Here is a 24,017-nt window from a genome sequence, read left to right as displayed (position 1 = left end):
GGGCCCTGAAATTATTTGGACCGTCCTGGGGGCCCCTTCGCAACCAGCCAGGAGGTTTGTAGTAACTTCTTCAATGGGGTTGTTCCACAACAGATCGCCACACCATTGCAACATCTGAGCTCCTGACTCTCAAACTTTGGGATTGTTGAAGTATATACAACAAAAAAGCAATCAATTTGAGTCACACGACTCAAATAGGGTCTCCTAGACAAAGGAAAATAATTAAGCAATCGGGGCCCCTCTGGGATTCAGGGCCCTGTAGTTTAAGCTTCATAAGTTTTATAATAGATCCGCCCCTGGTCCTATACTTACTTGGGAGTAATTTCCACTGGACTTTGTTGAATATTTTCAGACTACTTCAGCAAGCATGTCAAGGTGCAAATGAGGACAACCACTTTCACACAACCCATTTTACTCCGAAATGAAGTATGTCCCTTTTCTCTTAAAGGCCTGACTGCATTACCTCAAAAGGGAAATGAATTTTAAATTGTTGTTGTTGCTGTGGTTGTTAATTTGTATACCACCCTTCATCCATAGACCTCGGGGCAGTTCACAACATACAAATACAAGATAAAAACACAAAATATATAATAAAAACAAGAACAAAGAAACCCACAAACCAATAACTCCCTGCTTGCACAAACACATTTTAAAGGACATTGAATGTTAATCAGCCAAAGACCTGGTTAAGAGGAATGGTTTTTTGGGGTGGTTTCTGGCACCTAAAGGTATATATTGAAGACACCAGACAAATCCCACTGGGGAGAGCATTCCACTCATGGGTGAGGCAGAACCAAGCGTTCTGTGACGCAATTGATGAGTTAGTTGTTTTTATTTATTTACTTGATTTGGGGGGGCAGCTTCCCCCTCCCTACACCCATGCACCTTCTGGACCTCTCATGAAGGCACACAAAGAAGGGCCTCAGAGGATGATATCAGAGTCTAAATAGGTTTATATGGAGAGAGGTGGTTGTTGAGGTATTGCTGTCCTGAGCTGTTCAAGGCTTTATTTATAGGACAAAAGCAGCACTTTGAACTGGGCCCGGAAACTAATTGGCAGCCAGTGCAGTCGGGTCAGGATCGGTGCAATATGCTGAAACAGTCTTGCCCTGCATACCCTCCAACGTTTCTCTGATGGAAATAGAGGTGTCAATTATTATCCTGCAGCAGCAAATCACCCCATAAAAAGAACAAAGCCGGAAATACAGTATAGAGTCTGCTCCTGAAGAAAGGCTTTCTTGAACATATAGGGTGCTTCATTCATTCCTGAATATATCATGCTTGCATACCCTCCATCATTTCTTCAATGAAAATAGGGATGTCCTATTCTATTTTTATTATCCCCCTCCCCCTGATTGGGTTGCCCCAGCCACTCTGGGCAGCTTCCAACATATATAAAAACATAACAAAGCATTAAAAAACTTCCCTATACAGGGCTGCCTTCAGGTGGCTTGGGGGGTCAGAAAACTCCATACTCTCCAACATTTCTCCAGTGAAAATAGGGATGTCCTAAGGAAAAGTTGGACATTTTGGGGTCAAGTCAGAAACTGGGACTGTTTCTTTAAATCTGGGACTGTCCCTGGGAAATAGGGCCACTTGGAAGACTCTGGTCCCTGTGAGCAACTTGGCCAAATTCTGCACCAACTGGAGTTTCTGAACCATCTTCAGAGGTAATCCTATGTAGAACACATTGCAGTAATCTCACCTAGAGGTTACCAAAGCATAGACAGCAGTAGTTACATTATCCCTGGGCCACCAGCCCAAGCTGATGGAATAAACTCTTTAGTAAAGCTGTTCAGATCTTAGTAAATCTGCCTGCTGGTTTACAGGAGATAACCTGCTGGTTCACTAAGAGATAACCACCACAACCACCTGGAGAGATGAAGTTCCAAAATCCCCATTAGGGCAACAGAATGCTGTTTTAGCTTGTGCACATTCATCTTTATGCACTTGGCCAAAAATATGCTTTAATTCAAAAGAGGGCTGGTGTCTGGAGAAAACCTCTTTGACAATGCCACCAGCCATTACACCCAGTGGGTTTTGACTATACATAATTCTGGCTTTATAGTGTGGAAGCTTTTGAGTTCCTCAGAACTCTTTCTCTTTATTCACCATTTAGCTTGATGCTAAGCGTTCTGGAGAATCTGAAGGCTTGCACAGAATTTTGTGAGGATTATGATATTTTCCTTATGGGTCAACACAGCTACCTTTGCTCTCAACTCGCTCTAGCTAGGAAGTAGAGATCCACTGGGCCAAGGGGTCTCTGAAATGTGGAAAGTGAATGCTGACAAACCCTTGGTCAAATCCCCACAGGCCAGTTTATGCAGTGATATATTTGCCTTAAAATGCCACCCTTTGGCTCAGGACTTTAGTATGTTAAATTTTATGTTGCACTTGACTTTTATGGAGCCTGGATAAACTCATTTGTAAGAAGGTTCTTTTCACACAAGGTCTTAAATTTATTTTTAAGGAAGGTGATAATTGTAAACAGTTGTGTATGTGAAAAAATAAATAGCTGTTGTTCAATACAACTTCTACTTTTTGAAATGAACAAAAATAAACATAGAGTGTGTGTGGGCTTGGTGACAGGGTTCTAGAAGCTTCTACTGGGTAGCAGCTCATTCCATCTTCTGTTCACTTCTTTAAAGCCCTACCAGGAAATATGGCAGCTGTGGAAATTTAGGAAGACTGACTATGGCCTACTTTTGACTGAATACCCAAATGCGTATGTTGTTGTTGTTGTTTAGTCGTTTAGTCATGTCTGACTCTTCGTGACCCCATGGACCAGAGCACGCCAGGCACTCCTGTTTTCCACTGCCTCCCGCAGTTTGGTCAGACTCATGTTTGCAGCTTTGAGAACACTGTCCAACCATCTCGTCCTCTGTCGTCCCCTTCTCCTTGTGCCCTCCATCTTTCCCAACATCAGGGTCTTTTCCAGGGAGTCTTCTCTTCTCATGAGGTGGCCAAAGTATTGGAGCCTCAGCTTCACAATCTGTCCTTCCAGTGAGCACTCAGGGCTAATTTCCTTAAGAATGGATGTGCTTGATCTTCTTGCAGTCCATGGGACTCTCAAGAGTCTCCTCCAGCACCATAATTCAAAAGCATCCATTCTTCGGCGACCAGCCTTCTTTATGGTCCATCTCTCACTTCCATACATCACTACTGGATCACTACCCAAATGCGTATGTTGAAGCTTATATATTTAGAGAGAAAATTACCTTCATGGCTTTAACGTCCTCTCATGCTGCTAGGTGCACAAACTCCCACAGAGGAATTGGGAGGAAGCAGGATTGGGGCGGGAGACATATTACTGGAAATTTGTGAGGAAAGCCAGGTCCTACTTGTGATGCCCTGGCTTACTTCTGCCCTCACAAAGTAGCCATCCTGAAGGCACTCACAAGATTCTGCAGAAGACAGAACCAGGCACAAAACATGGAGGAGAAATCCAACCAGCCTCTGAGCTTTGAAAATGCTTGTTGGGCAACCAGTGATGGAAGCAGGCAGCTGATCTGAGACATTTGGCACACTCCTTGGCTCCCAAAATGCAGGTAAGATGGAAAACCTGGTTCTAGGTTAAACCACTTTATTGACAGGACAGCGAGTTCCTCCATACCAAAACACACGTCACAGACAAATGAGGGATGATATGAAGGATGGTTGGAGGCTAACGGATTGAGGTTGAATCCTGACAAGACAGAAGTACTGTTCTTGGGGAATAGGGGGTGGGCTGGTGTGGAGGACTCCCTGGTCCTGAATGGGGTAACTGCGCCCCTGAAGAACCAGGTGCGCAGCCTAGGAGTCATTTTGGACTCACAGCTGTCCATGGAGGCGCAGGTCAATTCTACATCCAGGACAGCTGTCTACCAGCTCCATCTGGTACACAAGCTGAGACCCTACCTGCCCACGGACTGTCTTGCCAGAGTAGAGTAGTGCATGCTCTAGTTATCTCCCACTTGGACTAGCAATGTGCTCTACGTGGGACTAAGATGACCTGGAAACTACAACTAATCCAGAATGTAGCAGCTAGACTGGTGACTGGGAGCGGCTGCCGAACCACATAACACCGGTATTGAAAGACCTACACTGGCTCCCAGTACGTTTCTGAACACAATTCAAAGTGTTGGTGCTGACCTTTAAAGCCCTAAACGGCCTCTCCACCCCCATCGTTCAGCCCGGACACTGAGGTCCAGCTCCGAGGGCCTTCTGGCGGTTCCCTCACTGCGAAAAGTGAGGTTACAGGGAACCAGGCAGAGGGCCTTCTCGGTAGTGGCGCCCGCCCTGTGGAACGCCCTCCTGTCAGATGTGAAAGAGATACACAACTATCAGACGTTTAGAAGACATCTGAAGGCAGCCCTGTTTAGGGAAGTTTTTAATGACTGATGTTTTAATGTATTTTTAATCTTTGTTGGAAGCCGCCCAGAGTGGCTGGGGAAACCTGTTGTTGTTGTTTTCCCCTCCCAGTCTTTGACTAGGCAGACAAATCACTTTCCTACCCTCGAGATAATTTCCTTCTTCTGCCATCCAGCAGCCATGTCTTTTGACCCCACCCACCCCGAAATAAAATCCAGAAAACAGATACCAGTAAAAAAAAAGCTTTTATGAAGAAAAACAACAGTGTAAATAATTCATCCTCAAAGTTTTAGGCTCCAGAGGAGTGTCTGCGATAAGTAAGTAGCAGCTGCTCCTATAAAACACGCACACACACACACAATATATATATATCCAGGTGAAAAACAATAGTAAATTGGGATTCCTGCAAAAGATGGACTTCGTAGGGCAATTATCCTGAACGATCTTGGGTTTTCCAGTCACTGTAAATTGTAGAAATCTGTAGGTTTTAATTTTGTACCATATTTCAGTACTTAATCCTCTTGCCACCACTGGTGTTTTCCCAGTTTTTCTGAGTTCACACCTTACGGTACAACCAGGAGCAGGGAGAGAGATGTACAAAGAACTTCCCTGAGTCCTTTTGAATAGCACATCTTGCTATGGAAGATGTCTGCACACATATATTTTCGCTGCCAGTCCCATGCTAAGACAATAACCTGAGATATAGCTGATGGAGAAAGGAAAGACCACCAAAACAACAACAGCAGCAGCAGCAGCATGGCAAGGTGGTGATTAAACTTCGATTTCTATGGTGAGTGTGAGTAACATGCAGTGTGCATCAGAATACAAGACATTCAAAATCCAGTGTGCCTAAGAATACTCGGAATATTTTGCCTTTTCACAAGATTCATAAATTACCAAACAGTTCAGTTGCTATGCCTCTCCCTTTAAAAAATATCCTAGTAAAAACCTTCATGTTCCAGAAGATGAAAGAGGGGCTTTGAATTATTACTTTTATTCATTTATTGCATTTATATACCACCACCACCCCAGGTGACACACATGGTTCCCTTGCTCCTCTGTTAATCCCCACAATAACTCTGTGAGGAAGGTTAGGCTGAGAAGCAACGGCTGGCTGAGGGTGACCCAGTGGCCAAATGGGGACTTGAACCCTGGTCCGTCAGGTCTGCCCAAACTTGGGTCTCCAGATGTTTTGGGACTACAACTCCCATCATCCCTAGCTAGCAGGACCTGTGGTTAGGGACGATGGGGATTTTTTAAATGATTTTTTTTTATTTTGCTTTAAACAAATACAGGTAAATTTAAGCAACCAAAATTACAAAAGAGAAATCCTTAATAATAATAACAGAAAGGGATACAAAACTACAAAAAATATCAAAATACATGGCATAAAACATGAGCCATTATGGGAAAGAAAAAAGAAAGAAGAGGGAGAAAAAGAAAGAAAAGAAAAAGAGAGAGAGAGAAACGAGCCAAAACACAAGAAAGCTCGTCTATTGTACGCTTCCGTCAAGGTCGCAACAGATTATTATTCTTATCAATTCTCTCTGTCTGCATTCCATAGAATCCCTCATCTTGGTATCAGGGAACATTTCCCTATGTGGTATCATTCTAAACGATGGGAATTGTAGTCCAAAACCAGCTGGAGACCCAAGTTTGGGGAACCCTGCTCTAACCATTGTGCTACACTGTCTCAGACCAGGGTTAGAATTCAGACCAGTTCAACATCAAACTAAGCCATGCCCAACTGAACAATATTCTGCAGCTCTTGTTTTCTGACTAGGGAGTGGATGTTTTAAAATTAATAACTACACAGTTGTTTCTCCCCACACTTCTTCTTTTGAGAGAGTAGACTGGCCTCTTGGTTACCACTTCCTTCCTCCATCAAGTAGTACCCGTGTTTCCCCAGTCAGGTCCAGTAATTCAAAGCAACCAAAATATCTACGTATCACCAGCAGCACGAAAGGTTCATTCCCTGAGAAAAGGTACTTTGAAACTGCACAAAGTAAAGTTGATTATGAGGTAGATTATGACCATTCCTTATACAGTATAGAGATTCTGGGATACCTGAAGACACAGGCATGTTTCAGCACCAATGATCTTAAGTAAAACAGACCCACAGCAGCAGACCATATTAAGGATCGTCTCATTTCATTACGTCTTGGGAAAACATATTAAGTAGGCTTGCCACACATCAGGAAAATCACTGATACGTCCTGGTTTTTGGGTGCCAAAATGGCGTCGGGGGGGGGGATATTGCCAAATCGGCAAAATGTCAGGGAAAACACGGATGTGTGGCAACGCGATGGAAAAAGCAGCGGAAACAGTTCCAAAAGCTTAAAATCACTATTTTGTGGGGGGAGGGGTCCCCCACAGAAGCTCAACAATTTTGGGACCTTCCTAAAAAAAAAAAAGCTGAGCAACTTTGCAGGCGTCAGGAATTTTAATTTTTGGAAATATGGCAACCCTGTGTTGAGAAACCCGATCTAGCTGGTCTAGCTCTAGGAGGAGGTTGTTTTCAAATGGGTCTTCAAATGCTTTTTAAGGGAGCACGGGTTCGGGTAATCTTTGTCGCACTCTGTACACTTATACGGCCTCTCTCCTGTGTGAAGCCTGAGGTGATACAGAAGATTTGGGCCTGTTGTGACCCTCTTGCCACAATAAACACAGCAGTAGGGCCTCTCTCTGTGGGTCTTCAGATGCCTGTCAACGCAGGACCTTGTTCTGAAGCATTTCCCACATTCGTGGCACTGATTAGGCCTGAAATCTGTATGCATGAGCTGGTGCCTTGAGAGCATTTGAGGGTCCTGGAAGCTCTCCCCGCAGGTTTGACATTGATAAGGTCTCGCCGAGGTGTCAGTTACCTGATGTCTAGTGAGGGGATATTTCTCCCCATAGGATTTCCCACAGTTAAGGCATGTATGTCTTTCTTTGCCAGTGACAACTCCCTCATGACTCAAGTGAGTTGAATTGACCCCAATGGGATCCTGACCATCTAACCCCTTAAAAGAGTGTTCTTCTAAGTGGGTGCTCTGCTCTTCAGGCAGCAATGAGCCGCAGGTCCTCACACTCCCAGAACTCTCAGGAGGGTTATCTCCCAGAGGGGCTCCCTGAATCAGTCCAGAGTAGGCCGAATTGTCAGTCCACAGACTGAAATGTCCTTCTGTATCGCCTGTTGGATTGTGAGCAAGCATGGAGCCATCCCTGGAAACAGTTCGGTCACCAGTAACAGGTTCTTCTTGTCCAGTAAGGTCTGAGTTGCCCATCGGCCCAGAGCAATCAGGTGAATTTCCTTCAGCGTGGACTCCCTGGTGCTTAGAGTTTATTGAATTTTCACACCCTGGGTTGACACTTTCGTCGGCATGTCTAGCTCGGTATTTGGGAAGCACTGAGCCATCTCTGAATGTGTTCTTATGTTCTTCTAACCCTTTGGCAGAATTTTCCTCCAAGTGGCTGTCCCAGGCAATACCGCCCACACTCTCAAAGCTCTCCTTCTCCTTGTAGATGTCCTCATGCCCAGAGACCATTGAACCATCAGGCGAGCCATTGGAATTTTCTTCTGTCGTGCTAGCTTCCTCTTCAGCTACGCCAGGACCTTCCCCGCCACTGGTCAGTTTGCCTGGACTTCCATTGGCATGCATGTCCTGGTGCCTATGGAGGGAATATTTTGTCCCGAAGGCTTTCTGGCAGATAGAGCACTGGTAGGACCTTGTTTTCAAGTGGATGAGCCTGTGTCTACTGAGAGAATTACTGGTTGGGAAGGTTTTCGGGCAGAAAGTGCACTTGTGGAGCGGCCCTTGCGTGTGTATCTCCCGATGGCGAGCGAGGGCGTCTCTGTAGGCGAAGGCTTTCCCGCAAACGGCGCACTGGTAGCGCTTCTCCCCCATGTGCAGCTGCTGATGTCTATTGAGGCAGCTCCAGGTTCGGAATGCTTGGCTGCAAAACGAGCATATATGCAGACTGGGTTGCTCATCCTCGTGGGTTTCCTGATGTTGAGCGAGAGTGTATCTGTACGCAAAGGCTTTCCCACAAATGGAACATTTGTAAGGCTTGGCTTTTACAGTGGGTGGCAAGCATCCATGGAGCACACTTTTAGCACCAAACCCTTTCGCACAGCAAGAGCATTTGTGTAGGTCACTTTCTCCTTTGACACAGGCTTTCCGATTGTCAGGGAAGGACCACGCGCAGGAAAAACCTTCCCCACGGCTGGAACTTTTGGCGGGTCTGCATTCTGAGTGGATTCTCTGATGTCTCCTGAGGTTGTAGTGGGTCGTGTAGACTCTCTCGCAACGGGAGCAACTATAGGATCCTTTCTTCCGGGGGGTTTCCAGCTGGTCAGCCGCCAGCGCTCTTGCCTCGAGGTCTTCCCGATGTCCTCTTCTCTGATGGTTAGCATCAGTTTCATCCATTTCAATTTTGGGCTGCACAGGCAGCGTCGAGTCGGCGCAGAGGGGCTTTCCGCAGTCAAAGCACGCCTCGGATTCAAAATCCGCTTGGGTTTTCTGATTTCTAGTGAGTCGGGTTTCTTCCCTGAACACACCTGCCTGTCCACACTGCTGCTCTCTTGCATGCACCCTCCAGTGATTAGCCATGGGGCATTCGTGGCTATGCTCTTCTGCATCACTTTCCCTATTTGTGGGGTGGGGCGGCCTCTTTCCAAAGTGGATTTCACAGGGAAGGTATTTATGAGGGTTCCCCTTTTCGTGCATTCTCCAATGACCGGCATCATCACCCAAACCTTCCTTGCATTCTGAGCATCTGCAAGGACGCTCCATTGTGGGGAGCTCTCCCTGTTTGATTAGAGGAGATTCCTCTACGACACTTGTCCCATGGTCATGGCACCGGTAGCAGCTTCCTTCGGTGTCGCTCGTCGCTCGATGCAAAGCGAGATCTCTCTCTTTCGTAAAGCCTTTCCCGCAGCCGGGGCATTCAAAGAGAGTCGCACCCGAGTGGGCCTTCGCCACATGGCGAACAAGGCGTCTCTCTGCCTCATAGCTTTTCCCACAGTCAGGGCACGAATAAGTTGGCTCATCGGTGTGGCTCGCCCGATGCTTGTTGAAAGAGGCTTTCGTAAAGAAGTCCTCCCCACACTCAGGGCATTCGTAGGGTTCCCTTCTCAAACGACGCTTTTTCGTATGTCCTTGTGTGTGGGCAATGAGTTGACATTTCTCAGTGAAACCTTTACCACAGGTGGGACATATATAGGGTCTCGTACTGCTGTGGAGTTTTAGGTGTCTTTTGAGAGTTGACTTCCTGCCATATTTTTTCCCACACTTGAAGCATACGTTCTGGTTCCCTTCTGCATCTATGCTTTGCTGGATGTTTTCGTTACCAACAAGGCCTCCATCTTTTTCGTCGGCAGGATTGTTACTGGCTGTTTGTCCCTGCAAGCGATTGTTCCCACTCTCCCAGGTTTCTTCCCCCATGGAACCAGCATTGGGTTTCCCCAACAGAGATGCCCGTGGTTTTGTGACTCTGGGACCTTCTTCCCTCTTCACGTTTTCATCTTCTTCCTCGCTCATCGGGTCATCATCTGCAAAGGAAAGGAAAAGAAAAATCCCTGAGATTAAAACAAGCTTGGAGAGAAGGTGAAGTATTGCTGAAAAAGATTTTCTAAATGGGAACACAGAAAAGGGAGATGTGAGGGAGTCAGAAAAGAGGGCTATGGAAATCTGATTTATGAAACTGAACTACATTTTATGTCTTTTTTATGACTTTTTGTTCGATGCTTTTTCTGTTTTTTGTATGTATTTTTTTATTTTGGTAATGGTGTTTTTTCTTGTCTTTGGGTTGTCTATGTGTATGGTGTTATACCGTTTAAAATCTTCAATAAATATTTTATTTAAAAAAAAGAAGAAAAATCCCTGAGAAGGCTTGGGAGAGGCTACCAAAAGGAGGCCAGAACATCCTCCCTATGAAAAATGAAATGAAAATAAAATGTGTGTTGCAGGGGGGAAGTGGGGAAATTATTATTATTATTATTATTATTATTATTATTATTATTATTATTATTCGGGCCATCTGACTGGGTTGCCCCAGCCACTCTGGGTGGCTTCCAACAAATTATAGACATTAAGCACAGTAAAACATCAAACTTCCCTATACAGGGCTGCCTTCAGATGTCTTCTAAAACTCAGTTGCTTATTTCCTTGACATCTGATAGGAGGGCGTTCCACAGGGCGGGCACCACTACCAGGAAGGCTCTCTGCCTGGTTCCCTGTAACCTCACTTCTCGCAGTGAGGGAACTGCCAGAAGGCCCTCGGAGCTGGACCCGTGTTGTCTGAATGACTGCAAAGAAGGTATCCTTTCTTGTAACACACAGGTGTTTAGGTAATTAATAATGTTACAATCTCCTAAGATTAATTTATACTTTTATGATCAACATTAGGAAGTGGAGACCACAATGACCATTTGCTGCACGGGATCCACTGATGATTAAGCCTCACTGAATAAGTTTGATAAAGTTGTAATAGTGTATATAAATGAAGATGTGGAATACTTAACATATTAGATTTCCATCGGTTGGGTATCATTGCAATTAGGTCTCTGTAAGAATATTTAATTTTAATTGCCTGAAGATATCAGTATGAAATGGCATTGCCAACAGGAACTGTACATTGTAATCGTTGGACTTGACAATGTTTGGACTTGACTATCCTTGGACTTTACAACAATAAAAACATATAGAAGGTTAATAGTACAGTGGTACCTCGGGTTAAGAACTTAATTCATTCCGGGACTTCCGGGTTGGCGCCATCGCCGAATGGCGGACTCCCTCCGAGCTCCGGAGGGAGCCTGCTCGGCAGGGGCTGGGTCCTACCGCACCGGCGATGCGGGGACCCTTAAAAACCACGGCCACGAGGGCCGTGGACATGGAGACTCGGCTGGCACCGTCAGCGCCCTCCCGACTCGTGAAGGAGCCTTTTTAAAGGCTACGGATCGGGTGCCGGGGAGAAGCGTGGTGCTTTGAGTCCTCTGCTATCCCTGCCGAGCGCAGCCGCATGCCATCCGGCGGAGAGCGCTGACTTCTTCCATTGAAAGTTCGGACTTTTTAACAACAACCCGTGAGTAATTTGAAAATTGGGTTTAAAAGGAGGAAAAAAAGAATTTCTTTTTGAATTGGACACGAGCGGGGGGGGATCCAAAAAGGAAGTCAGTCCCCCCCCCTATTGTAAACCTTCCAAGACAAGGACGGGGAAACCAAGGTCCAAAAAGATTTGTATTGCTGATAAAAATTAAGAATTCCACGATGGGGAATCATAAGAACTGTGCTGGAGGACGAATTGAGGGAGAAGAAACGTAACCCCCCCCCCCTGGGAACCGGGGTGATTGAAGAGAGAGCCTGGTGAAAAGAGTCGGAGATTTTGACAGCTGTCAAAGTAGCTGTCAAAGTCGGAAAGCAGAGAGGATTTTATTATGAGAACTTTGCTGGCTAAATTTGTTACAATTTGCTACAACTTGTTAAAACTTGGATACAAAATGGCGAAAATATGGATAACAATCGGACTTTTGGACTAGAGAAAACAAAGTTACAACAATCCCCCTAGAGGAGTTTCGGGACATTACAAAGATGGTCGTAAGTGGAAAAATACCATTGGAATTTTACAGAACTGGTTATCTTCTGGGAAAGCTGCAAAACGGAAATAATATTTTGTCTACAGGGTGTTCAGCTAAAGGAGACAATAGAATTTTCTATTGAAGAAAGGAAGGGACTGAACGCAAGTTTTTGTTCCTGAATAACAATAATCCCTGCAGGCTTACTAAGCTTCTGAATTAGAACGTTTCAGCAGCGGAACAAGAGGAAACTGGACTACAATTTGGAAAGAACAATGGGGGGAGCTTTATTAAAGATCTGAAGTTAAGTGTTTTAAAAATAATTATGAAAGGAAAAAAAAAACAAAAAACAAAACAAAACCAGCAAGGAGTTGGGGGAAATAGGCGATTTATGGATTGTAAGAATTCCAGGCGGATAACATGGTTTGGTGGTCAGGGGGAAATTAAACCGGGGACAGAGGGGGAGAACTAAAATCCAAAGGCTTGTCAACTTCTTTTTTTTTTGAACTGGCTTTGTTTTATCTATTATATCTTTTATTTCTTATTTCTGATATTTCTACTATGTGGGGTGTCTTAATTACTAAAAAAAGGGAAATTGTGGAATGAAAATGGGGTGGGCTCTGGGAAAGAAATTTTTGGTTTTTTATTAAGGGTATTGATGAGGAGTGTAGAAATCTTAAATTCGAATAATGGTTTAAACAAATTATGTTTATAATCAGAACCGAGAGCTTGTGGAGCCAACAACATGAAAAAGGAATATGGTAGGGGTGGGGGAAGGGGGGAGTCCCAGAAAGTGGATATATGAAAATAAGGATCTGAATGTATTATACTTTTTACTTTCTGTATTTTTGAAACTTTTAATAAATATTATTTAAAAAAAAAAAAAAGAACTTAATTCATTCCGGAGGTCTGTTCTTAACCTGAAACTGTTCTTAACCTGAAGCACCACTTTAGCTAATGGGGCCTCCCGCTGCTGCCACCGCGCCGCTGCTGCACAATTTCTGTTCTCATCCTGAAGCAAAGTTCTTAACCTGAGGTACTATTTCTGGGTTAGCGGAGTCTGTAACCTGAAGCGTCTGTAACCAGAGGTACCACTGTAATATGATATGTTATTGCCACCAGGAACTGTGCTTTGCAATTTTTTGATATGACGATTACAGTTTTATTATATATAATGTTATGTTACTTTACAGCCAGTTACATGTGTGTTGTGGTATTCAGAATACCAGTTTCTGCAGCTGGGGGAAGGGTCTGTGGCCTTCATGTCCTTCTTGAGGAGTTCCTGATGCCCTTCAGAGGTTGTGGGGCTACAAATTCCAACACTGACACGCTGGCCGGGGCCGATGGGAGCTGTAGACATCTGGAACATGATAACTTAGCCACCTCTGATTTGGGGCTTGGAAGGTGATTTTTAGGCTTAAGCTTGAAGATGCCAAGTACAATCCTTACCTGGACCAGATAGATCTGAACTATGGATGCTCGCAGGACACCGGTAGGAATTGCACCAAGTTGCTGCTTCTGGCACTTGTTCCGGCAATTGTTTAATCATCTTTTCATCTGCATCACGGCGGAAGCTCTGGAAATCTGGGGCCCAAGTGTTCTGCCCTTGTTCCAGATAGGCAAACAGTCCAGAGGCTTGGAAAGGAAGAGGAGAGAGAGAGAGAGAGAGAGAGAGAGAGAGAGAGAGAGAAAGAAAGAAAGAAAGAAAGAAAGAAAGAAAGAAAGAAAGAAAGAAGCAGATGAGTTGTGGATTCATTTCCCCGCTTGCTTTTTCAAGAAAGTGAAAAAGAAAGCCTGGAAGCGGACTCCCCAGCCAGCAAGAATTCTCTGGGGGGAGGCTGCTGTTGAAGCAATCACTCTGCAGTAAAGTTTTTAAAAAAGAAAACTTGTGAAAACTACAGGTGACAAGCACCATCTAATTGGAAGCATCCCATCCTGTGAAAAGAGGGAAGGGGCATTGCCTCTTTTTAGATTATGCTTGTTAAGACACATGCATTGAATTTATAATCTAAATAACAAAGTCTGTTTCTCCCCCTTTTGGAGTATTGTATTGTTATGTGGAAATGTTTAAATAGATCATTCATCTAAGGCTGCACTCCTTATGTAATAAGCCTTACTGAACACAGAGGAGGGCATTGCTTCTGAGTAAATATGAAAGGGATGCACTGTACATGTGACTGGTTTTCCTATAGTTGATTGACTGGATTTAAAAGGTTAGAAATATTTGAATGGATTAAAAAGGTAGCCCTGATTAACTAGGCAGATCTCATTCTTTTAGCTGATTTTTAGAAAAACTAGGATTGTATATGTTGCCTTCGAATATAAAAAAAACTATCAAGGCAGCTTACATTAATAAAACAATTGAAATATTTGAAGAGACATTTCCCCCTCTTCGCCTTTGAAGTGTTTCCCAACCCATACGTAATACATTCCACTCCCAAATATGAAATAATAACTATTATTAGCCAAAATAAAAAAATTCCTTCCAGTAGCACCTTAAAGACCAACTAAGTTAGTTCTTGGTATGAGCTTTCGTGTGCATGCACACTTCTTCAGATACCAGTTATTAGCCAGTTTAAGGCTGCAGTCCTTTGCACAGCTACTTTGCTGCAAGTCCCATTGAACACAAGGGGACTTACTTCCAAGTAAACATGCATGGGCTTGCCTGCACATCCATGATGCAGAAGCGCCTGGCGAGTCCTTAGTTCTGCCTCTCTCACATGCAAACTCCATGGCTTTCATAGGAAACTTGTACGCAACAATTAGACAAAGTCCAGCTCAGTTTAAGTCTGCAGTGCTTTAAAAAAAAACCCTTATAACTGCAAAGAACAGGGGGAAATAATCTCACCCATGAAGATGGTGCCGTAGCTCTCCTGCATGGCTTCTCTGTCAAAGCTTTCCTGGTCAGCATCCAGGAGATCCTGCTGGATCTGAAACAAACAGAAAACCCTCTCCTGCTTCACTCTCAAATAACGCAAGAAGAGCCCTACTGGGTCAGGATGAAGGCCCAGTACAGTGGTACCTCGGGTTAAGTACTTAATTCATTCCGGAGATCCATTCTTAACCTGAAACTGTTCTTAACCTGAAGAACTTAACCTGAAGAACCACTTTAGCTAATGGGGCCTGACACTGCCGCCGGAGCCCAATTTTTGTTCTCATCCTGAAGCAAAGTTCTTAACCCGAGGTAATATTTCTGGGTTAGCGGAGTCTGTAACCTGAAGTGTCTGTAACCTGAGGTACCACTGTATCTTGCTCTCACAGTGGCCAGCAACACATGCCTCTGGGAAGCCCACGGGCAGGACCTGAGTGCGAAAGCTGCACTCTCCACTTGTAGTTCCCAGAAACTGACATTCAGAGCCATACTTCGGACAGCGGTGACAGCAAATAGCTGCGGTAGCCAATGATAGCCTTAAGTAGGTTAAAGCGTGCCATGCACCCTAGGCCAACCCCAACTTCTCTCACCACAAAAGGAACACAAGGAAACAGCAGAGAACCTGCACAAGCAACGTTGACACCAAATCCTACATATAGTAAGTAAAATAGAAACATCGCCACCCGACCCCACCCCCATTCATCTTTCCCCCCCACCTCTTCCCCCCATTCTTCTTAATGTCTCAACAAATGAAACTGATTTGTAAAAAAGAAAAGAAAAAAGTTTTACATGGAGAAAACAATACGAGAGAGAGACATTGCACATACCTGTGTAAATCAAGAAAATCTTTAATAAAAGTACATTTTAAAAAAAGTGCCATTCAATGCAAGAGGGATTCCATGAACTATAGAAGGAGTAGGCAAACTAAGGCCCAGGGGCCAATCGCCTTCTCAATCCGACCAGCGGACAGTCCGGGAATCAGCGTGTTTTTACATGAGTAGAATGTGTGCTTTTATTTAAAATGCACCTCTGGGTTATTTGTGGGGCCTGCCTGGTGTTTTTACATGACTAGAATGTGTGCTTTTCTTTAAAATGCACCTCTGGGTTATTTGTGGGGCATAGGGATTTGTTCATTTTCTTTTTCAAAATATAGTCCGGCCCCCCACAAGGTCTGAGGGACAGTGGACTGGCCCCCTGCTGAAAAAGTTTGCTGATCCCTGAACAATAGCCAGGAGGAACCAAGGGGGACTTGGGGCCCAGAGCAGTGTGTGTGTATGATAAAGAAACTATGCCTCATCTAGATCTTAAGAGATAGAACTTGCTCGCACTACATGCCTGAGATGCCCTCGAGATATGCTTTCAACCTGAGTGCAGCGCTGTTCAAGTTCCACGGGCAATTCCAAGCAACAAGGACTCCATCTCCACCACAGATTTAAAGCCCTGTCACTCTGAACAGTCATGGCTCCCCTCCCCCCCCCCAAAAAACCCCCTGGGAACCATAGTTTGCTAAGGGTGCCGAAAAGAGAGAGACCCCCCCTTCACAAAGCTACAATTCCCAGAGCTCTCTGAGATGAGGGTTTGACTGTTATGCCACTTTAGCTCTGGGAGAGGAACAGCGGTTCCCTAACCAATTCCAGCACCCTTAACAAACTACAGTTCCCAGAATTCTTTGGGAGAATGTTTAAAGTGATATACAGTGGTACCTCGGGTTAAGTACTTAATTCGTTCCGGAGGTCCGTACTTAACCTGAAACTGTTCTTAACCTGAAGCACCACTTTAGCTAGTGGGGCCTCCTGCTGCTGCCGTGCCGCCAGAACACGATTTCTGTTCTCATCCTGAAGCAAAGTTCTTAACCTGAAGCACTATTTCTAGGTTAGCGGAGTCTGTAACCTGAAGCGTATGTACCCCGAGGTACCACTGTATGCTACTGTTTTAAATGTACCATGCAGATTGGACCCAGTATTCTGAAGCATACCACCTTATCTTCCAAAAGCCTCAGGCCGAGCAGGAATTTCACATCCCCATCCCAGTCTGTCAGTGGTTATTTGCCTGATTGGACTCTGCTTTGGCAATTCTCTTCAAAAGCAGCTAGTCTTTGCATAGTCTTGAAGCAGGGCTGAGGGTCTTAATAAGGAACAGAGTGGATATTTTAACTTCCTGGAAAGGGACAAGGGACTGCTGCTACACTGCCGCCACCCCCTCCCTCTCTCTAAGGGAACGAATCTACATTTGAAGCCTCTGGAGGAGAGCAGTTTTGTCAGAGAGGCCATCTTTCTCCTTCAGAAGGAGTTCCCAGCCTGCCTCAAGCATCCCTTTGGAAACCCTTAGCCTCCATCCCACCTCCATCCCACAGCCTTCCAGGTGTATAAATAGAAAGCAAAATAAGATGTGCTGGTTGGTTCACAAGGGAAAAGGGAGGGGAAATCCAAAATCCACAGCTAGAAAAGTAGGACCAGCCAGAACAGCATAAAATAAGTTGGCATAAAATTCCAGAATGTGGTACAGCCAGTGCCAGATTTACGTATAAGCTAAACAAGCTATGGCTTAGGGCCCCACTCTCTTGGGGGCCCCAAAAAGAATTAAGGGGGGGGGAACTGGGTGTACATTTCCAAAATACAAGATGAAAAACAAATAAAATAAAACCTACATACAGCAACAGTGTTTTGTGTTGTGTAGGCTCCTATGATGTAAGTAATGGGCCCCGCCTGCTAGCCTGCTCCCTAAAATATCACTGGTTTGTTCATTTCTATATATAGGGTAAAGGGACCCCTGACCACTAGGTCCAGTCGTGGCCGACTCTGGGGTTACAGCGCTCATCTCGCTCTATAGGCCGAGGAGCCGACGTATGTCCGCAGACAGTTTTTCCGGGTCATGTGGCCAGCATGACTAAGCTGCTTCTGGCGAACCAGAACAGTGCACGGAAACGCCGTTTACCTTCCCTATTTATCTACTTGCACTTTGACGTGCTTTCGAACTGCTAGGTGGACAGGAAGTGGGACCGAGCAAGGGGAGCTCACCCCGTCTATCATGGGGATTCGAACCACCGACCTTCTGATTGGCAAGCCGCAATTTGTTGTTGACAAAGGACAGCTGGACATATAAAGGGCCCCATTACCTTCAGTAGCTTAAAGGTAAAGGGACCCCCTGACCGTTAGGTCCAGTCTCTGGGGTTACGGCGCTCATCTCGCTCTATAGGCCGAGGGAGCCGGTGTACAGCTTCCGGGTCATGTGGCCAGCATGACTAAGCCGCTTCTGGTGAACCAAAGCAGTGCACGGAAACGCCATTTACCTTCCCATCAGAGTAGTACCTACTTATCTACTTGCACTTTGACACGCCTCACCAAACCTAAATCCGGCCCTGGGTAAAGCATCTGTTTTGCATGTGGGTTCAATGCTGCTGCAAGTCAGTGTAGGCAGCCCTGAGTTACATAAGCAAATGCTTTGACTCAGGCATAAGACACCTTCTCCTGCTCCTAACCTCAATCCAGCCTTTTCTTTTCCCCACATTGCTTTGCAGTCAGTCTGAGGATGTCACAAACTCTACATTCAGCTGCAGTCTTAAGATGGGAGTGTAAAGTTGAGAGATGGCCTAGAAGTCCTACGGTGCTCAACAGAACTTACCCACAAGGTATAGGACTTCAGCCCTAGTTGGAGAGCAGTGTGGTGTAGTGGTTAGAGCATCAAATGAGGAATGGGGAGACCCAGTTTCAAACCCCTTCTTTCAACAGTGAAGCTCGCTGCATGTGACCTTGGGACACTCACCTATTTCTTAACCCAAGGATGAGGAATCTGTGGCCAGGCAGATATTTATTTCATTCATATCCTAGAAGTGTGGATTTGCAAGGGACCCCGAGGGTCATCTAGTCCAACCCCCTGCAGTGCAAGACTCTTTGGCCCAACAAACCCACAGCCCTGAGATTAAGAGTCTCCTGCTTTACCAACTGAGCTATCCCAGGTCAGTTTATTGCATTTATATACCATCCTTCCCCCAGTAAACTCAAAGCGGCCCCACTCCATTTTACCATCACAATAACCCTGTGAGATAGACTAACATATGTGTGAGTGGCTAACTCAAAAGTCAGAGTGGGATCTGAACTCTGGTCTCCAGGATCCTAGTCTAGCACTGGAACCATGACACTAATCTGGCTCTCAACATCTGGCCATTGAGTTACTTGAAGGGAAAGTGGGACACGAAAACTGGGTAACTGCTGGATGATTTATTTTCAAAAAGGGACCAGCAATCAACCCCCCCCCCTTTTCCTAGGTGCAACCTGAAGCCTGCAGAACACCTAGTAATCTTCACCCAGTTACGATCACTATCTCCTGGTATACTCCATGTTAAGCTCATGGCTAGATCCTAGTCTTGTGGTTACAACATCATTAGAGCTTCTGCACCCCCTTTGCTTAACATCAGGCCCACTGGGAGTTCTGGAGAGCCTAAAAGCTGGCTGAAAGCTGGCAACATCCTAGCAAAATTCTGCACAGTATTCGCTTAACCTGCACCAAGTCGCTGTTACGTTCTCTCGCTTTTTTATTATTTTATTGTCTCTCTTCTTCCCCGTCCCACCCCCCACTCTCTGCCGCCTAATCTGCTTGAGGCAGGAACCTGCATTTTGCTTGTATACTTCATGCAAAACACATGCAGAAAAATAGGAATTCGTTTTTTAATTAAAAACTAACAAACCTCAGCCACACCGTTCACAAGGAGCGCCGTGGAACAGTTCTCCTTCTCACACCACAACCAAGTACAAGCAATAATTTTTTTAATATTATTTCGAACTAAGGTTCTCTGCTTGGACTATCACAGGAGTGCCTCTGAGCACGTGTAAAGTCCCGCCGGAGGAGAGCCACGCCGCAGCGCAGCCCCACAAGAGTTCCCACGTTAGAAATCAAGGCCTCTAGTGAAGCTTACCTAGGGCAAGAGGCGAACGCAACAAAATCCTTTAAAACAAACAAACAAAAACCCACGTGGAGGAAAGATAACTCCATTTAAGGGGTCTGTTTTTAGGTAGCCCCTCTCCTACGATGGATCAGTGGAACCCCTGCTATGTCTCATTTCTATTTCTATTTTTTTCCCCCCAATGAATGACATATCCCATAATAGTTGGCAGCATCCTGGGAGAATGAGGAAGGCAGTTGAGCCGCTCAGGGCAGTCTTGGTTTGTCCTTTGCAAAACCGCTTTTCATTTATTGATTTGATTTGTGTGTCGCCCTTCCTCGGAAGATCCGAGGGCGCTTCAGGTCAGAGCAGAAACGAATCGTTAAAACCAAAACAACAAAACAATAACCACTGCTCGCTACTACCTCCCTACCCCGTTGCTGCCCGCGGTCCGATCCGAAGATTCCCCCTCTCCCGCCTCTCTTTCGCAGCCACCCCGGCCATGTATCTCCCGGATTCGTTTTACCTGGGAACTGCAGGCGACAGGAGAGTCCTTTTCCCGCACCTTTAACTTCTGCTGGCTCCCATCGCAGGAGGCAAGGGGCCAAGAGAGCAAATCTTCCTCTGTTTAGAAAGAAGAACGAAATCCAGCTGGAACCTAGGAGAAAGAGCAGGAGCGGGACGCCTGGCCGCAATAGGGGTCAGAGGCATCTATACTTCTTTAAAAGCTCTGCCCCACAACGGGGGGAGGCCGGCTGTAGAAGCGGCAGCCCCTTCCTCAGGGGTCAGCAGAGACCTCTGGTGGCAAAAGAAACCACCACTTGCCTTCAAGTCCAATGTAGGAAATAACACAGAATCACAGTCGGAAGGGACCCCAAGGGTCATCCAGTCCAACCCACATTGTTCTTCCTGGATCCTGAGGTCCAGCGATGAGGGCCTTCTGGCAGTTCCCTCACTGCGAGAAGCCAGGTTACAGAGAACCAGGCAGAGGGCCTTCTCGGTAGTGGCACCCACCCTGTGGAACGCCCTCCCACCAGAGGTCAAAGAGAAAAACAACTACCATACATCTGAAGGCAGCCCTGTTTAGGGAAGCTTTTAATGTTTAATAGATTATTGTATTTTAATATTCTGTTGACAGCCACCCAGAGTGCCTGGGGAAACCCAGCCAGATGGGAGGGGTATAAATAATAAAGTATTATTATTATTATTATTATTATTATTATTATTATTATTACCCCCTGCAATGCAGGAATCTCCACTAGAGCATCCATGACAGATGGCCATCCATCCTCTGCTTAAAAGTCTCTAATGAAGGAGAGTTGGCCACCTGCCAAGGTGTCTGTCAATGTCGAACAGCACTCAAAAAGTACTTCCTGATGTTTAGTCTGAATCGCCTTTCTTGTAACTTGACGCCATTGGTTTGAGTTCTACCCTCTGGGGCAGGAGAAAACAAGCATGCTCCACCTGACAGCCCCTGAGATATTTGAAGATGGCTATCACATCTCTTTTCCAGGCTAAACGTACCCAACTCCCTCAACCATTCCTCATCAGGCTGGGTTTCCAGACCCCTGAAAACATGCAAACGCAGGTGTTCATGTGTGACGGTTCATCACTGATGAGCACTTTTCATCAATGGCTGCACATGCCATTGGAAGTCATCGTATTATAGGTCTCTGTTGTGTTTCCCCACGACATGCACACTGAGCGAGAGCTTCCGTAGAGGTGGAAGAGGTAGCCAACTAGCCTTGTGGAATAAGTTTGCATTAAGGGACGCGGGTGGCGCTGTGGGTTAAACCACAGAGCCTAGGACTTGCCGATCAGGTGGTCGGCGGTTCGAATCCCCGCAACAGGGTGAGCTCCCATTGCTCGGTCCCTGCTCCTGCCAACCTAGCAGTTCGAAAGCACGTCAAAGTGTAAGTAGATAAATAGGTACCGCTGCAGCAGGAAGGTAAACAGCGTTTCCGTGTGCTACTCTGGTTCGCCAGAAGCGGCTTAGTCATGCTGGCCACATGACCCGGAAGCTGTACGCTGGCTCCCTCAGCCAATAAAGTGAGATGAGCGCCGCAACCCCCGAGTCGTCCGCGACTGGACCTAATGGTCAGGGGTCCCTTTACCTTTAAGTTTGCATTGGCTAGTGTTTGCCTCCTTGGATTTCAGACAGAGGCATCAGATGAGCTTCCTCATGCATCTGATGAAGTGCACTTGAATCCACAAATAATAGAACCTGTTAATCGGTTCTGACGATAAGTTGTTGGGCCAGTTTGCATTTTTTCAAAAATAACAAACTTCCTGGTGACACAGTCAAGTCTGTCCCGACTCACTGGGACAGCACAATGCTGGAGAGATGGCAACTCTGCTTGTTTGCATTTATATCTTACCTTTCCCCTCCAAGCCGGTGTACATCGTTCACCCCCTACTTCGTTTTATCCTCACAACAACCCTGTGAGGTGGGTTGGGCTGAGAGTGAGTGACTGGCCCAGGGTGCAACTAGCGAGCATCATGGCTGAGTGGGGGATTTGAACCCTGATCTCACAAGTGGCCAGACGCAAAGGTTGACAGACAGCACAGCTATATCTGTGTAGATATGGCAGCCGCTGTAGCCTGTCAGGGAGAGCAGAGAAAGTTGCAGAGGTAAAAAGTCACTCTTCTCCGCAATTGTTAAAAGGTACAGGAGCTGGTGATGACCACCGGTCTCATCACCTCCTGGCAAATAGAAGGGGAAGAAATGGAGGCAGTGAGAGATTTTACTTTCTTGGGCTCCATGATCACTGCAGATGGTGACAGCAGCCACGAAATTAAAAGATGCCTGCTTCTTGGGAGAAAAGCAATGAAAAAACTTGACAGCATCTTAAAAAGCAGAGACATCACCTTTCCAACAAAGGTCCGTATAGTTAAAGCTATGGTTTTCCCAGTAGTGATGTATGGAAGTGAGAGCTGGACCATAAAGACGGCTGATCGCCGAAGAATTGATGCTTTTGAATTATGGTGCTGGAGGAGACTCTTGAGAGTCCCATGGACTGCAAGAAGATCAAACCTATCCATTGTTGAGGAAATCAGCCCTGAGTGCTCACTGGAAGGACAGATCCTGACGCTAAGGCTCCAATACTTTGGCCACCTCATGAGAAGAGAAGACTCCCTGGAAAAGACCCTGATGTTGGGAAAGATGGAGGGCACAAGGAGAAGGGGACGACAGAGGACGAGATGGTGGGACAGTGTTCTCGAAGCTACCAGCATGAGTTTGACCAAACTGCGGGAGGCAGTGGAAGACAGGAGTGCCTGGCGTGTTCTGGTCCATGGGGTCACAAAGAGTCGGACACGACTAAACAACTAAACAACACAGGAGCTCTGCTTTCCTTTGCATCCTATCACACCCCTTACACGGTTAGGATATTATTATTATTTAAATAATTTAATCAGCACAATCTGGCTAGAACAGAACTGACCCAGAACAGCAATTGTTGTTGTTTTTTCTCTTGGGTTTCAAACTTCCTACCCTCCAGGAGCCTTTTGCCCTATTGATCTGTCTGCTGAGAATCCTTCCTGCCTGCCTAAAAAACAGGCTAGAAATGGAAATGAGTCCCAAAACAGCAAATTGGTGCATAACAAAGGAGAAATGCCCAGCATTCACCAACAATGCAGGAATCTCTTGGCAGAGACAATAAGCTGTGATGCTTCCACTATTTGGATTAACTTCGGTTTATGGAACAGAATATGGTGGAGTCCAGAATGGAATCTGGGAACTTGTGCATGCAGAGCAAATGTTCGCTATCTGAGCTACATCCGTTTCCCAAACACGCAAGCTTGCTTTAATAAATAAATTGATACTTATTCAAAGATATACAAAAGATACATACCCATTACAAAGTATATTTTTTATAATATACTGAGATAAAACAGCTACTTAGTCTAAAAGAGAACAAAGTCAGAAGGAAGGAAAGGAAAGGAGAAACCAGAAGAAAAAGTGAGAGGAAAGGAAAAGAAAGAAAAAAACAAAGAAAGAAAGAAAGAAAGAAAGAAAGAAAGAAAGAAAGAAAGATAAAGAAGGTAAAATAAAAGGAATTCAGACTCTCTGTCCTGCAGCTACATGATAGTCATCCCTTAAGGTCCAAGCATTCTACTACTACTACTACTACTACTACTATTATATTCTATAAACCAGTATTCTTTCAATCTTAAAATCCAGAAATCACAAGATCATTCTTTCTTGTATTCCCACGCTGGGAATTGTAGCTCTGCAAGCCAAATCAGCAACGTGTCCTGCTCCAGACATGAAATAAGGGTTAGAATCGTAGAATTCTAGAGCTGGAAGGGACCCCAGGGGTCATCTAGTCCAACCCCCTGAAATGCAGGAACATTTTTGC

The 24,017-nt window shown here is 45.5% G+C and overlaps 1 protein-coding gene across 1 annotated transcript; it reads right to left on the bottom strand.

Annotated features, from left to right (window-relative positions):
• Window positions 1-5,858: 5,858 nt before the first annotated feature.
• On the bottom strand, window positions 5,859-22,059 carry LOC308471745 (uncharacterized protein; the record flags this gene model as incomplete). The annotated part of the gene is made up of 5 exons (XM_080996000.1): window positions 5,859-9,883; window positions 13,355-13,540; window positions 14,754-14,835; window positions 20,183-20,280; window positions 22,035-22,059. 5 exons carry the CDS (start codon window positions 22,057-22,059, stop codon window positions 6,852-6,854), a joined length of 3,423 nt encoding a protein of 1,140 aa, XP_080852126.1. The 3' UTR covers window positions 5,859-6,851.
• Between the last annotated feature and the right edge of the window lie 1,958 nt (window positions 22,060-24,017).

This window comes from Podarcis pityusensis (assembly GCF_964106645.2).
Source record: "Podarcis pityusensis genome assembly, chromosome: 2".
Taxonomy (NCBI): Eukaryota; Metazoa; Chordata; class Lepidosauria; order Squamata; family Lacertidae; genus Podarcis; species Podarcis pityusensis.
This window is presented reverse-complemented; position numbering and strand designations above follow the sequence as displayed.